The sequence below is a fragment of the Balaenoptera acutorostrata genome, chromosome 19, assembly GCF_949987535.1.
Source record: "Balaenoptera acutorostrata chromosome 19, mBalAcu1.1, whole genome shotgun sequence".
NCBI lineage: Eukaryota > Metazoa > Chordata > Mammalia > Artiodactyla > Balaenopteridae > Balaenoptera > Balaenoptera acutorostrata.
This window is the reverse complement of record NC_080082.1, coordinates 36,771,593-36,785,772: the sequence shown is the minus strand read 5'-3', so window position 1 is coordinate 36,785,772 and position 14,180 is coordinate 36,771,593. Positions and strand designations below refer to the sequence as shown.

Below are 14,180 nucleotides of genomic sequence, written 5' to 3'. Positions count from 1 at the left end.
GTGAGATTTTGGTGTTGTCTGTAACCTCCACATAGCCTAGCCTGTCTCTGAGTGATAAGGAGACTGTTAATTCAGACTCATGACCCTCCTTATTTAGTCAGATGGGCTTAGGAGAAATAACCCACAAAAGTAATCCCTAGTTGGTATAAAAATTTATGCGAGCCACTGAATATTGTAACAACAATGAAAAACACCCAATTATAAAAGAAATCAAGCTGAGCACCTTTAAAAAGATTAATCCGTGAATTAAAGTTCAGACTTCTAATGGTTACTGACCTATTGATGTATGACTATGATTTTAATAACTGTACAAAAGGCAGCACTGGAAACAAGAATGTGGCTATACATTGTTTACTCCCCAAAATGATATCTACATCATTACCAGAATCCTAACAGCAATTTGGATTAACTTTATCCTGGTACATGAGTCTACTTTGAGGAGATAAATGATAATACTAAGGAAGAGTTGTGAAAAGGACAAAGTTTCTCCTTAAGATAGAAATCTTTCTAAGTCTCTAGAGGAAATCCTCTACCCTTCCTATCTGTCAATCAAGCACTAACAGTTTTATCCAAAAACAGTTATCTTAGTTCTTTGAGTAATGACATGGCTAGGATCAACAAAGATCCATCATGGACACATTCAAAGCTTTTCAAACAAAACCAAAAAGACAAATCTCTCCCTCTTTGCAAAATAATGAATTTCACCTTTCTCTTTCTTCCATCATGGCAAATAAATATATAATTAAGAGGACAGGTCCCTATCAGCTTTAAAGGGAGAATGAATTTAGAGTCAATACAACTTAGCAAAGTAGTTTCCTATGTGAAAGATTTTATGTTTGTAAGTTTAAAATCATTCAAAGGGAAGCAAGCACATACTTACTCCATAATTAATGGTTCATCCTGAAAAGTCCTGTTGAGTATGGTCATATTGCAAGGATCTGTTAAAAAAAAAAAAGAAAAGAAAATATATAAATGAAAAGGCATTTTATAACACATTATTTTTGATGTTTGCACTTAGGGAAAAATACCCTTTCATTCTTTTCAAAATTCATCTCTAATTAATTCCAACTATTAGCATTAATGAGACACTATAACTCTAACTTAAATGGACATCAAGTTTGTAAAGATAAACTATTGGGAGAGTTTATTCTACAGTGAAGACCAGTATTACAATAACTTCGAGTCTTCATTTTGAAAATCTCTTAGATGAGTCTTCTTTATATACAATTTAGCAGTAGAGCAGTTGACAATTAAGGTTTTGATATAAAGAACCCAATACATGCAAAACTACTAGACTCTAAAACGTCCATGCCCTCCTCTCCTCCTCCTTTCTTCAGTCTGGCTCCATGAACAAAGGTGTCCATTTAGGTATAATTAATTGGCTTTTCAGATAAGACGAAGATTTGTGGGTAGATATGGTAGACTGACTCTCAACTTTTACTCTAAACTTTTTGTGCTTTCCTGTACTGGGGAGACTAGAAACCAAAAATAGCATTTCTCTTGCATTTAAGATTCTAAATAAAAAGTAAGCCTTGCTAATTAGATATGGTGAGTTTTGCCAAGGCAGGAATGAGGTGAAGGCTGTGTTTCTGCCATTTCTGTCTTAATGTCTGATCACTGAATTGTAAGTACTAAGAGGGAGGGTGCATGGCATCCATTTTGCTGGTGAGCAAGTGTCATTCTGGCACCTGTTGTGCAACTGGCCACTTTCTGATGGTAAAAAGGCAGTAGCTTCTTTGAAGGCTTTGAGGATTGTTCCTGAAAGTTCAACCTCGTGTGTGTTCTTTAGCCATCACAATAACTCTGTAAAGCATAAAAACCCTTTAATAAATTCTCTCTTCCTTAAGCTAACAGAGTGGATTTTGTTCCCTGGAGTTGACTGCAGACCAGTTCTAGGTTGAAAAAGAAGAACCAGAAAACAGACTTTTAAAGAAGTTTTTAGAGACAATTACTGACACTCAAGAACTGCATTTTTGAACTGATTTCTGAACATTATTTTTGTTACATTTACCTAAGAATACCAGGCATATTTTTCCTTTAATATCCAGTGATAAATATTAAAAACTCTTAAAACAAGTTCACCTAAGGTTTGATTCTGTCCCCAGAAGATAATAGCTCCTAATTCACCGTTGACATGATTTTTGGGAAGATATGTCAGAAGAACATCCATTTGTGAATCTCCATCATAATCCCCCGGGACTACACTTGTTATCAATGTACTGTGATTCCTAAAAGAAACAAACATTTTAATAAACAAACATTCCAGTAGAGCTATAATAGAAAAGGACACTTCTATATTTATACCATACAAAAATATTTTCAATGCAAAATTTAAAAATTCACAGAACTGATTAATTACAATCTCTTCTTTAATAGCTTATCATCCTTTATGTATGTAGGCCTCTTTGGTCTATGAAAGAATTCAGGATGAACGCAGACGGTTTTAAGAAACAAGAAAAAGCTGAAATATTTATTAAGAGGAAGCACAGTTTTATGTTCAAGCATTGGTTTAATCCTTTCACCTAGTTCTTTTATCAAAGATACCAGGACATATGGATGGTGTTTATACGAATGGAGGCTCAAAGGACTTCCCTGGCAGTCTAGCGGTTAAGACTCCGGGCTTCCAATGACGGGGTGGGGGTTAGGTCCCTGGTCAGGGAACTGTAGCACAATGTGGCCAAAAAAAAAAAAAAAAAAAGTAACATAAATGAAGGCTCATTATCAATTGCTAAAGCACTGAGGGGTATCACTGTCATTTTATAAAAGATATTATCTATAAATTACTTAATTTTAGATTTTAATGCAGATTTGAAATTTACAGTGAAAACTAGTCATTTTATTTCAAGATTCACAATGAAAAATAAGTTCTTTCTGACCAAACCTGGCAATACACTATCAAAACATACATACTTAATTCTACATTTTTAATAATAAAATATTCTAAAATGGTTTATATTAACCTTGAAAACTTAACAAAACATTCTGGAGTCTTGTCATAATGTTGTCTGAGTGACCCAATCAAAAAATAGGCCTTAAATTCAATTTACATTTAATTCTACTTAAGAACAAACAGCAAGACAGTAAGTTTCCAAACAGCCTATACATAATTATTTTCTGAACGGCATCAAGAATATAAAAATATATATAATAGGTTTTACTTAAAGTGAAAATGAGGAAAATACTGACAAGGGTAAGAATAATTAAGAAAAACAACATAATAATAGCTTTATTTTAATGCAGCTACTTACTATGTCTCAGATATTACATCAAGTACTTAATAGCTATTATCTGATAATCTCCATCACCTGAAATAGGTATCGTAATTCTCACTGAACAGACCAGAAAACTGAGGTTGAAGTAGCTTTCATTGTTAAATAGCTAGTTAAATGGAATAGCTGGAATTCAAATTCAGTTGTGTTGGCCTCTAAAATTGATCCTCATTATGATAAAATATTTTTTGTAATGCCAGTTTCCTCAAAGAATTCCAACAATACTTTAACCTTTCCATGAAAAATAGCTGGTCTTTAAAAATGATGATATAGCAACTGCACATGCTACTATGTAGCAAGCTGCATGTAAGTGTATACCTCTGTATGTGTACCTGTGTATGTATGCATGTGCAGTCATACATATACTGCACATACCTGGCAGTAATACTTGTTCAAATAAATTAATGATTTGGAGTCAAAAAGTACCCTGAAATAGACAGTAATATATTACAAAGGACTAGATGGGAACTTAACCTGAGCAGATTTTATTCCTAAAATTGCCCTTTAAATGGCTGTAAAAATAGGAATTCGAGGGACTTCCCTGGTGGTCCAGTGGTTAAGACTCTGTGCTTCCACTGCAGGGGGTGTGGGTTCGTTCCCTGGTCAGGGAAGATCCCACATGTTGCAGGGTGCAGCCAAAAAAAAAAAAAAAAAAAAAAAAAGGAATTCGAACTTTACAAAATAACAGACTGACACATGAATTTATCTCTTCTTCTTTCAAGAACCTACTAAAATGATATGGAATGAATTTCTGTTTTAAAAAAGAGCATAACCCTCAAAGACAAAGAGATCATGAAAGGATCTGCCTTAGTAGGGCAAGAAAACTACAGTTGACCCTTGAAGAACACGTGGGGTTAAGGGCACTGACCACTTGCAGTTGAAAATCCATAGCTGGTATAACTTTATACTTGGTCCTCCACATCCTTGGTTCTACATTCACAGATTCAACCAACTGGGGACAGTGTAGTACTGCAGTATGTATTTAATGAAAAAAAAATCTGTATGTAAGTGGACCTATGCAATTCAGACCCATGTCGTTCAATGGTCAACTGTATAAGTTGAAGTGCTTGGAGAAAAGGCTCAAGAAGCTTTTTGCCCTGAAGAACCTCTGAAAGCCTCAGAATTTGGAGTCATCCGAAATAGCAGAAGACAAAGTAAAGTGTAAGGCTGAAAACACCTTTTCTGTGATGGTCCCTCTTGCTCAGCATGCCAACAACCAAGTAGTTTACTTCTGGGAAGTTTCAGGCATTAGAGATGTAAGTTTCAGGAGAGGGTAAGATATTGGCCTTAGGCTAAAAACAGGGAGTTACTGAAAAGTCTACAAAGGAACAGTTTGGTCCTTGCCCCCAACTCTGCCAAATTCCTAGGATGCCAGTCAGCCAGGAACATATCCACAGGGCAGGAGACAGGAGGTAAGTCCCATTACGCAGAGTTTCCAATTAGCTCTTTCGTACCTTATTCTTAATATAGCATAATAAAGAGTTACCTGCCTTTTAAAGAAAACTATGAGTATTAAAGAGAGCCAAAACAAATAGCAATAAGGAATCTGAAAAAAACAGAGATAACAGAGGAAACAAAAGAAAACTTCAAAACCACACCTGAAGACATAAATACAGCCATTAAAAAAAAAAAAAAAGAACAGCATGCTAAGAGAAAAGAACAATAAGAGAACAAAGAAAACTTCTTGGAGATAAAAAAAAAAATATGACAGCTAACATAAAAATATTCAATAGACGGCTGAAGATAAAATTAAGAAAACTTCCCGGGGGGAAAAAGACACAAAATGACAAAAACACAAATGAAATAAAGAAATAAAGGATGGAGTTAGGCAGTCCAATAAACAACTAGTAGGAATTCCTGAAAGAGAAAACAAAAAAATAATCAGAGAAATAATATAAGAACATTTCAAAAAGGCCCCAAGTATAGAAGCCTCCAGCTTGAAGGGAGGCTAGAGTAATGAATGAAAAATAGTCTACACCAAGACATATTATGAAATTTCAGAGAAAAAGGATAAAGAAGAGACCCTAATAGTTTCAAAAATTAAAAATAAGTCATATTTGAAGGATTAGGAAAAAGAATAGCAATGGATTTAAAACCAGCAACCGATGACGCTAGAAGACTACAGGCCAATCAAAGAGTGAGTAGAAAAAGGTTTTGGGGGCTTCCCTGGTGGCGCAGTGGTTGAGAATCTGCCTGCCAATGCAAGGGACACGGGTTCGAGCCCTGGTCTGGGAAGATCCCACATGCCGCGGAGCAACTGGGCCCGTGAGCCACAATTACTGAGCCTGCGCGTCTGGAGCCTGTGCTCCGCAGGCCGCCATAGTGAGAGGCCAGCGCACCGCAATGAAGAGTGGCCCACGCTTGCTGCAACTAGAGAAAGCCCTCGCACAGAAACGAAGACCCAACACAGCCATAAATAAATATATAAATAAATAAATAATTTAAAAAAAAAAAAAAAAAGAAAAAGGTTTTGGAAATGGAGGGACATACCCATGCATCCTTTCTCAGGAATTTCTTGAAGGATACACTCCAGTGAAGTAAATGAAGAAGCAAAGAACAAAATGGCACAGGATCCAAGAAATAGGGATCAAACATAGAATGACAAAGGGAAAGTCTCCAAACAGTAACTCTGCAGAAGGCCTAGAGAATGAATTCAGATTGGGGAGGAGTGCAGAGGACTCAATGGGGAAAAAAAAAGCACAACAGGTATATGGCAGGTATGATGGAACATCTGCAAAGCAATTAAGGATATGTACACAGAAAACTGTGCAATTTATTTTTTAAAAAACAATCATTTACTCTTGGAGGAAAAACCATAGAGAAATGAAATAATGTATACTGCTTGGCTCTGAAGTACACATAATCTACACGGCCAGAATTTATACAATGATTACTGACCAAGCTAAAATATGATACAACTATATGGAGATGGAGCCAATTTAAAGATGCTAAATCTTTGTCTATGCTAACAAAAAATCCAAGAGATGAAGATGGTAACTCAAGAAATTACAGTATAAAAACTTATTTTAGAATATGGAAATAAACATCAGAAGAAACAGCTCAAAGTTTTAAAAGTGGTTGCATTTGAGAGAGGAACAGGGGAGAGGGGGAAGAAAACAGTGAAGGACAGTTAGTTTTTGAAAACTATACTAAATAAATACAAGAGTTTCTAAATTTTATAAGTATATAAAACATTACATTAGTCAAAGAAAAATTGGGATTTTTTAAAAACTCAGTGGAACCCAAGTCTTTAATAGCCCACAAATTCCTTAACTTTTAATCTTCCATGAAAAACCACTTCTAGGCAGTTCATTTCTTGGATGTAGTATTTATCAACTTCTGTTCCCTCCCCACTCCAAGCATGCTGACATCCAGTATCAAGGAACATTTCTCAAGAGGGATAATCTCCTGTTTATCCATCTATAACTTTCCCCTCAACGCCTCAATGTTCTAACTCAAGGCCAATATTTTTTTACATATGTCTGAGTTTAAGTTAAATACTGTAGAATCTGAGCACTCATTACCCCATATGGGGACTTCTTAAATTTTTTGAACAGTTTCCAAAGTAATCTCTGATCTTTCTACATACTAATTCATCCTGCACATGGTTAACGAGTAAATCAAATCAACTTAAAATACCGTTTTCACCACCTCTCCTTTAAACAAGAACCTGTAATGATTCCCCACTTTTCTTGGGATTGAGGTCAATTCTTTCTGATATTTATGAGGGTTCCTAGTCTGCCCTGATCTCATCTTCCTAGTCCATAACTCTCCAAAGTATACCCTACACTTCCGTCAGGCAAACCTTTCCACCTCCTCTTCACAACCTGCTGGTTTTACTACCATCTCTTGTTAATGCTGTGTCCTGAAACTTGAAAGCCCTCACCTAAATTTTACTTATCTTAAGGTCAAGCACAAGTCCCATAACTTTCTAGAAGCTGCCACTTTAGCCTGCACTGACTCATCTCTTCCTCCAGACAGTGATCGATTCTTGTTTCTTATAGTTTCAAAACTGTGTTGGCTCACTATCAATGAAGGTCACTGTGTTTCATGCAATGCCAGTCATATAAAAAAAATAGAACTATTATTTGAACATCTAAAAAATTCAGTTTGATTTGAATTTCCTCAAAATCAACCTATGAGTTATCTAGCAGTCACCACCTATCAGTCAATAAATGAAAAATTAGAACAGAGGTCATTGACCCCATTGCAAACTCCTCCCTCAGACCACAAAACACAAAGTTGACCTCATGAGCCTGTGACTGAGCTGCTCCCACAGGCACACTCAGGATGAGGGACAAACCCCAAGACATTCAAGAAAGCATGTCAGATTGCAAGGGACTGAAAGGTGTTTATGTAGGAACAGACCTGGTTCCACTCAAAATTATTTATTTTTTAAAGCAAATCATTTTTAAACTTTGGTATGCTCACTAATTTTCCTAACAAATTACTTGCTTCATACCTCATAACTAGTGGTCTTGTATCACAACACCACTTTAGAGTAAAATTGATTTCAAAGACAATCCAACTAGTTATTGCGTATCTATTATGACACTAACGACTGTTTTACAGAAACAAATACATTTGTACTTACTTCAAGGATACCTTTACTTTGGGTTTAAAATAGGGTGCGCTCTGGTCTGCCAAAAAGACGATTAAATCATTTCCTAAAAGAAGCGAGTATACATTAGAAAAATGCTTCCCAGTGAGACATACAATCAGTGGTTACAAGAAGCTTTCTGGGCACTGTTTTCAACAAGAAAACTTTTATTTTACTCCAGTTCGTCTGCCCTCTCAAGGTTGGTCCTATTAGACTAATGGAATGGAGATTCCTAACAGTGTATCACAAATTCGATATTCAAAGCAGCAGGGAAACTAGAGGATGAACAAGGAAAAAGGTAGTTGGTCAAGGCAAATTGAAGCCAATGGCTTCTGCCAGGAGTCAGACTGATTGACTTAAAGGAAGCATATAAAGAATATGCCTTATAACTATACTATGTGTTAAGTCTTGTCTTCCCCAAACCTAACAACTCAGCCTCTCATAAGGCTGTTCAGTCCATTGCACGGATGCATCACACCAAGGACACAGAAACTCCTACTGTAGGTATCTGACTAGTAACTAGGACATGATGTCATATTTAAGCAGAAAAAGCTGAATCCTCCAAGACTACCCTCTTGTGGCTCCTACAGAACCATCCTCCAGGTTGATGCATTTTTGGAGCTCAATGAGCACTCACTGGAACAGATTTTTGAAATTGTTTAGTCAAACACAGGGCATCTTTAAAGTTAAGGGGAAAATCTCTGTCTCCAGTTTGGGTGGAGTGGCTATAGGTTAGGCAGTATGCACCCTTCTTGCAATACATGGAGTCATACAAAGATAGGGGAAATACCCAAGGTCCACAAGAGGCTCTGGAGTCCTGAGAAGGACTCCAAGAGATCTGGGCCAAGATCCTGTCAAACTCTGTAAGTGCTTCACTTCCTTCTTTCACAGCCTTGACCTTAAACAGTACCTGCTTTGTGGGTACTAGAGAATACTAAGACCCTCTAATGCCCATTGTCAGCATCAAGATTTACAAAGAAAAGTTTGTTTAGTGATGGTTAAAGCAAAGAACTCCCAAGAATCTCAAGCTGGAAAAGAAAACAGAGATTTGGAAGACTAGGGTGGTGGCCAGAGCAAGGAAGTCTTTTGCACACAAAAGACTAGGGCAGCCCAGAAGGGAGAAAAACCTGCAGTTTGAGAATCCTTTTCCAAGGAGACACTGGGTTTATTAATAATACCTGCGAAATACTTGTGAGAACTGTGGAGTGTTTAGGGCCTTGGGAAGGAACAGTAGTTTCTAAGAAAGCTAGGACCCTGACAAAGGGAGGGGAGGGTGAACAAGGTAAATGAAGAGGGAGAGAGAAGTCCTCTAAGAGAGTAAATTGTCAAGTCGCACCTTTTCCAGTTCATCAAAGGGGAAGGGAGACTGGAGGAAATACAGCAGACAGGAATGAAGGGGCCTTGGGAGGGAACGTAAAGGCAAGCTACAAAGACTACTAGGAATTAGGAAGGACTTTGGAAGGCAGGTGATTCCATGAGAAGGGCGGGGTGCGTGAGTGACGGCCGCGGTGGTCTCAGGAAAAAAACCCAAAAAACCGGGGTGTTTCCAGTGCTTGCGGGGGTGGATCAAACTGTGGAGTGGTCAGGCCAGGACCTGGGTTTGGAAAAGATGGAAAAAACAGGCAAGCTGCAATGATGCTGGAAATAAAGGGGGAGAGACAGGACTGGGCGAGAAGGGCCAGGAAATGCAGGAGGACCGGGCATCCGGGCAAGCGGTGTAGGGAACACCGGGAGGGGCACGCGAACAGAGGGAGGGCCGGGCAAGCACTGACTTTCCCGCAGCACGAAGAGGTCCGTCTGCTTGTCAGAGTTGAGGTCTCCGAAGGCTGCCAGAGTGCCCCAGGCCTCGGCCCCAAAGAGCTCGGCCGTGACGTTGTGCAGCGCCCGCGCCGGGACCGGCCCGACTCCCAGCAGCGCGAGCCCCCCAAGCAGCGGCGCCAGCAACACCCAGGAGCCCAGCAGCCGGCGTGCCGCCGCCATGGCAGCCCCTCGGCCCTCGCCCACCGGCCCCCTGCTGCGCTTGACGGCAGCCGGAAAGCACCGTGCCGCTGGCCGAGAGAGAAAGAGCGTAGCCCCGACGCCCGTACGACCGCGGCCGGCCCCCGTCTCACTCTCCCGTAGGGCTGCCCCTCTGACGCTCGGGAGGCCGCGAAGCTAGGTTGAAGCTCGCCCTCGCGCTCACTTCCGGCCGCTGCGCCTCCCGACAGTGTCGCGCGGGGGGGCGGGGCCGGCCGGGAGGAGCTGACAGGCGGCCCCGGGGGCGGTGGCCAAGACGGCGGCCTGAGCGTGATGGCGGGGCTCCTGGACGAAGTGAGCTGGAAGGTCTTGGAGCGAAGAGCCCGGATCAAGCGCTCAGGTTTGGCTGGCTGGGGCGCCACCCTTTCCCCCCCGCACCGTAGAGGGTACTCCCCCTCAAGAGCCTTGGGCAGGAGGCAGGTGGGATTCCTGGAATGAACCTGTGCCCGCGTGTTTCCCCTTAGAAAGCAGGCGGTGGTCCCTGGCTTCCTCTTGATGTCTTTCCCCATTAGGTGGTGGTCCCACCTTTGCTCCGTTTTGCTTCCCCAACTATATTTAGTGTGTGTTCCCTCTCGAAAAGTAGGTGGTGGTGCCGACTTCTCCTGGAGTCTTCTTAGAAATCAGGCGGTGACCACATTCCCGGGAGTGCCCTCCCTGTCTGTATTCCTCCCCGAAAGTCAGATAGCTTCATTTTTACATATGACTAGGGTCTGGTCCTAGAAAACTGGCGGCTGCTTGTTGCCTTATTTCGTATCTCCTTTTCACATTACAAGTTCTGAGATCTAGCCAGTTATCTATGGGGCAGAAATTGAGGGAGACAGGGCCTCAGGCCACGAAGGGGGTCACGGTGAGCATAGTTAGGACTCAGAAGGAAGTGGGCCCCTTCCCTGGGCAAGTGGCCCCAGGACGCCTAGTTCCCAGTTGTGGCTCCCAAACCCGAGGTCACCTAGGTCAGAACACGCTGCGCAGGCAGTTATACAGTTACAGTGTCCTGAACTGACTTGTTCAAATTGCAAAGTCACACGTTGAAGTTAGCACTTGTGGCTGATAACTCATCTGACAGCCAGGATTGAAACTTCTCTTATTCCTGGCTGGCTGGATGTAATCTCGAGCTAAAAAGTGTTCCTATAAACAGGAAAGATGGTGGAATGACAAGTCTTCATCTAAGAATCTTCCCTTTTGAAGGCTTGTTGTTACTATATAAATTAGTGTTGGGAGATGATAATGTCAAAGTCGATAATCTGATAACATTGAAAGACGTAGCCCTAGGAAGACTAATTATGCATCTGCATTGGTATTAAGGGTTTTGTTTTTTTTCCCTCAGCTAATACTACCCCATTATATTTTGGCTTTTCCCGTTCATGAAGTTCTTAGTTGTTGTGCAGAAGACAAGAGAGTTCTTAGCTGTCTTTTTTTTTTTTTTTTTGAAGAAAGTATCTAATTTCATAAATCGTACAGGAGAAATCCACCCAATCTTTGTTGCTTATTCCATTCTATTTTTAAACCTTAAAAATAGTTGTGCACTTATTTACTTAGGGTTATAACAAAACTACCATAAGTATGAGAGAATTTTTCAAAAACTAGTCCTTAGTACATTTTAGTGTTAGTACAGTTACTTAGAATAGTCACATATATTTCTGTTTCACATTTTTCTCAAACTTTTTGTGTCATACTGAAGTATTGAGTTGACCACTAACAGTGAGTCTATTTGGGCTATAAAAAGGGTTATTGAGTTGATAATTTCCGGTCAAAGAGAGTAACTGGAGTTTTCTTACAGGAAACTGAGCTCTACCCTCAACATATATTTTTACAGCATTTCTCTTTTCCTCTAATAAACGTATAGGGTTTATTTTCTTCTCCAGTCTTAATTTTCTCTGAACTGCGTGTCATAACAGTAAGCTTTGAAAACCTACCTTCTCTTTCTTTACTGAGAAAAAAAAAAATCAAATTTTATTTAACTATTGTTGAATGCAGTCACTTAAATCCAGTTTCATGTACAAGGTAGTTGAGTGTATTATATAAATGTTGGATGTTCCTATATGTTTACATCATAGCAATAAAAGAGATACCATTTGAAGTCATCCCTCCAAATTAGTTGAGGTTTCAGATTCTTCTGATAGCTGTGATGTGTAGACTATAAACTTTCTTCAGTGAATCATTGACTTCCTGTGTCATTAAAAGCAATCACCCTGATTCTGTTTGTTACTTTTAGAGGAGTATATAAAGTGAGTTTTGTTTGAAACTTGGACTAACCTGACTATGATATAGATGCCACTGCAAAGTTCTGAGCATTGTTACATAGTAGCATAATCACTTCACTGCTCAGTAGAGCTACTCGATGCTACTCTTACGTAATGTTTAATAAGTGGTCATTATATATTTCCTGCCTCATCCATATAAGCAAATGTAATTTATCAAAGCAAAGAAAATCAAATTTTCAAGTTATAAAAGAAAATAAAATTATAATGAACCTCAATTATTGCCTTTGTTGCACACTGCATCATGTTAATAACTGCTCACACTGCTTTCAATTAATCTAATGCTGATTGCTTCTAACCTTCACTAAACAGTTTTGAAAATTGCTGTAGTTTAGCCTGCGATGCTTATCATTAGAGTCAACAATTTGAAATGGCCAGCTCACCTGATGCAGTCGTCTCTTCTCCACCAGCTTTCTTAAGGTCTGGTAAGTGTGTAGACCCTAAAAGGGTCACTTGGTAATTTTAAATACCTTTGTTTCTGAAGGTTGATGTCACCATATGATATTATTTTGGTTTTATTTCCTCTTTGGTGGGCCCAAGCCTGAGCACCATTTCTGTTATTATTGGGCTGAAGTTTGCACTGTATGGTGAACGTGGTCTGTGGTGTGAGAAGCATGAGAAGTGCAGAGTGGAGCCCCTGTCTTGACACGAGCTCTGTTTGACCAGGGGCAATTCCTCAGTATCTGGGAGCCTTAATTATCACCTGGGTAGATAAAAAGCTTCAATAATTTTTGTCTTTTTGCATAAGAAAGTAACTTTTATAAAGTAGAAAAATTTGGTCAGCGTCCCAATTATTTTCTCTTCATCAACTCCCTGTGAAGTAGGTATTTTTATATGCATTTTCATAGACAGGAAAGGGAAGCCCACAGTGTTGAAGCAAGTTGCCCCAGGTCCTGAGACTATTATGTTTCAAGGCCATGTGCTTTGCCTTCCATCCAATGGCTTCCTGGTGTAAGGGCTGGAGGAGGTGTTGGTGCAGTGGCTCTTAGACTGTCAGGTTGGTGAGACCCTTTGCAAGCTGGATGAAAGCTGTGGAATTGCTTTCCAGATGAGTGCCCTGGGTCTTGAAAACAATTTGGAAGAGGTCCATGCATCCAGGAAAGACCATATATGGATTCCCATTAGGAACACAGGCCTTTGAATGTATCTGGAAGAGAAGGGCTTTGTTAAGTGGCCATAGAGCTGAAATGAAGACTGAAGTCTTTAAGGCTTTTTTCTGTGGGTTGTGACCCACCTTGGGCCATTTAAAACCTGTTTTGTGTGTGAACACTGGGAAAAGCCTGTTGGCAAGAGGCTGCTTTGTCTTTAGTGTGCCTTAAGCAGAATATTCAAGCCTCAGGACTCATTAACAGATAAATGTGAGATGACCCAGTCAAACAGTGAAAAATTCTTTCTTTTTGGTTTCACCATAGCCTTCAGAGGTGGTTCCCCCACCGTTTATTTCCATTTGTATTTCAAGCCCTGTTTTGGCAAGATGGAGGGGAAAAATCTTGAAGAAAAGAAATAGGAAATAGCTTACGGAAGAGTCACAAACAGGAGAAAACAAAGCTTATACTTTAAGGAACAATAATGACCCATGTCTTTAGTTGTCATCTGCCAAATGACAAAATAGTATATGTAACATTGCCAATTGATTTCTGATTTAATCTTTGAACTAAGAACAAGAGGACATATATCTTTGAACTGTGCTTTCTTTTAAGCATCAGGCTCTCGTTTTCATCTTGGCTTTCTTAATAAGGGCTTAATGGGTTTTCAGCACTGACAAAGTCCTTCAGCAGTTACTGGGAAATAGAATGCTAAAGGTATGCTTTTATGCATCAATAGTCCCGAAAATTTCAAAACCTAAGAACTGTGCTTAACATTACATAGAGTGTTTAAAACCATATACAAGAAGTTTTTCCAGTACCATATTATTAAATCAAAATAGAATGCACCCAGAAACTAAATAGGAAAATACCAAACTTAATCGTTATAAGCCATTTAAAAGATGGATTCCTTATAAATTACTTTCAGTATAGACACTTGGGGTTCATCTAA

General features: G+C 39.6%; 2 protein-coding genes across 5 annotated transcripts in view; one reads left to right on the top strand and one right to left on the bottom strand.

The window, feature by feature from the left end:
* ITFG1 (integrin alpha FG-GAP repeat containing 1) overlaps positions 1–9,997 on the bottom strand; it is a 262,527-nt gene extending 252,530 nt beyond the window's left edge. The window contains exons 1-4 of the mRNA XM_057533264.1: positions 9,642–9,997; positions 7,864–7,936; positions 2,083–2,228; positions 881–938 (exon numbers count right to left, since the gene is read on the bottom strand). Of these exons, the coding sequence (XP_057389247.1) occupies positions 881–938; positions 2,083–2,228; positions 7,864–7,936; positions 9,642–9,849 (485 nt within the window). The 5' untranslated portion in view covers positions 9,850–9,997. The remainder of the gene's footprint in view (positions 1–880; positions 939–2,082; positions 2,229–7,863; positions 7,937–9,641) is intronic.
* Positions 9,998–10,081: 84 nt separating this feature from the next.
* PHKB (phosphorylase kinase regulatory subunit beta) overlaps positions 10,082–14,180 on the top strand; it is a 194,881-nt gene continuing 190,782 nt past the window's right edge. For 2 of the 4 annotated variants that reach the window (XM_007167634.2, XM_007167636.3), the window contains exon 1: positions 10,083–10,225. In XM_007167634.2, coding sequence (XP_007167696.2) covers positions 10,159–10,225 — 67 coding nt within the window. In that variant the 5' untranslated portion in view covers positions 10,083–10,158. Of the gene's footprint in view, positions 10,226–12,455; positions 12,569–14,180 lie in introns of all 4 variants that reach the window. The other 2 variants (XM_007167635.2, XM_057533263.1) reach the window with 2 other exon arrangements.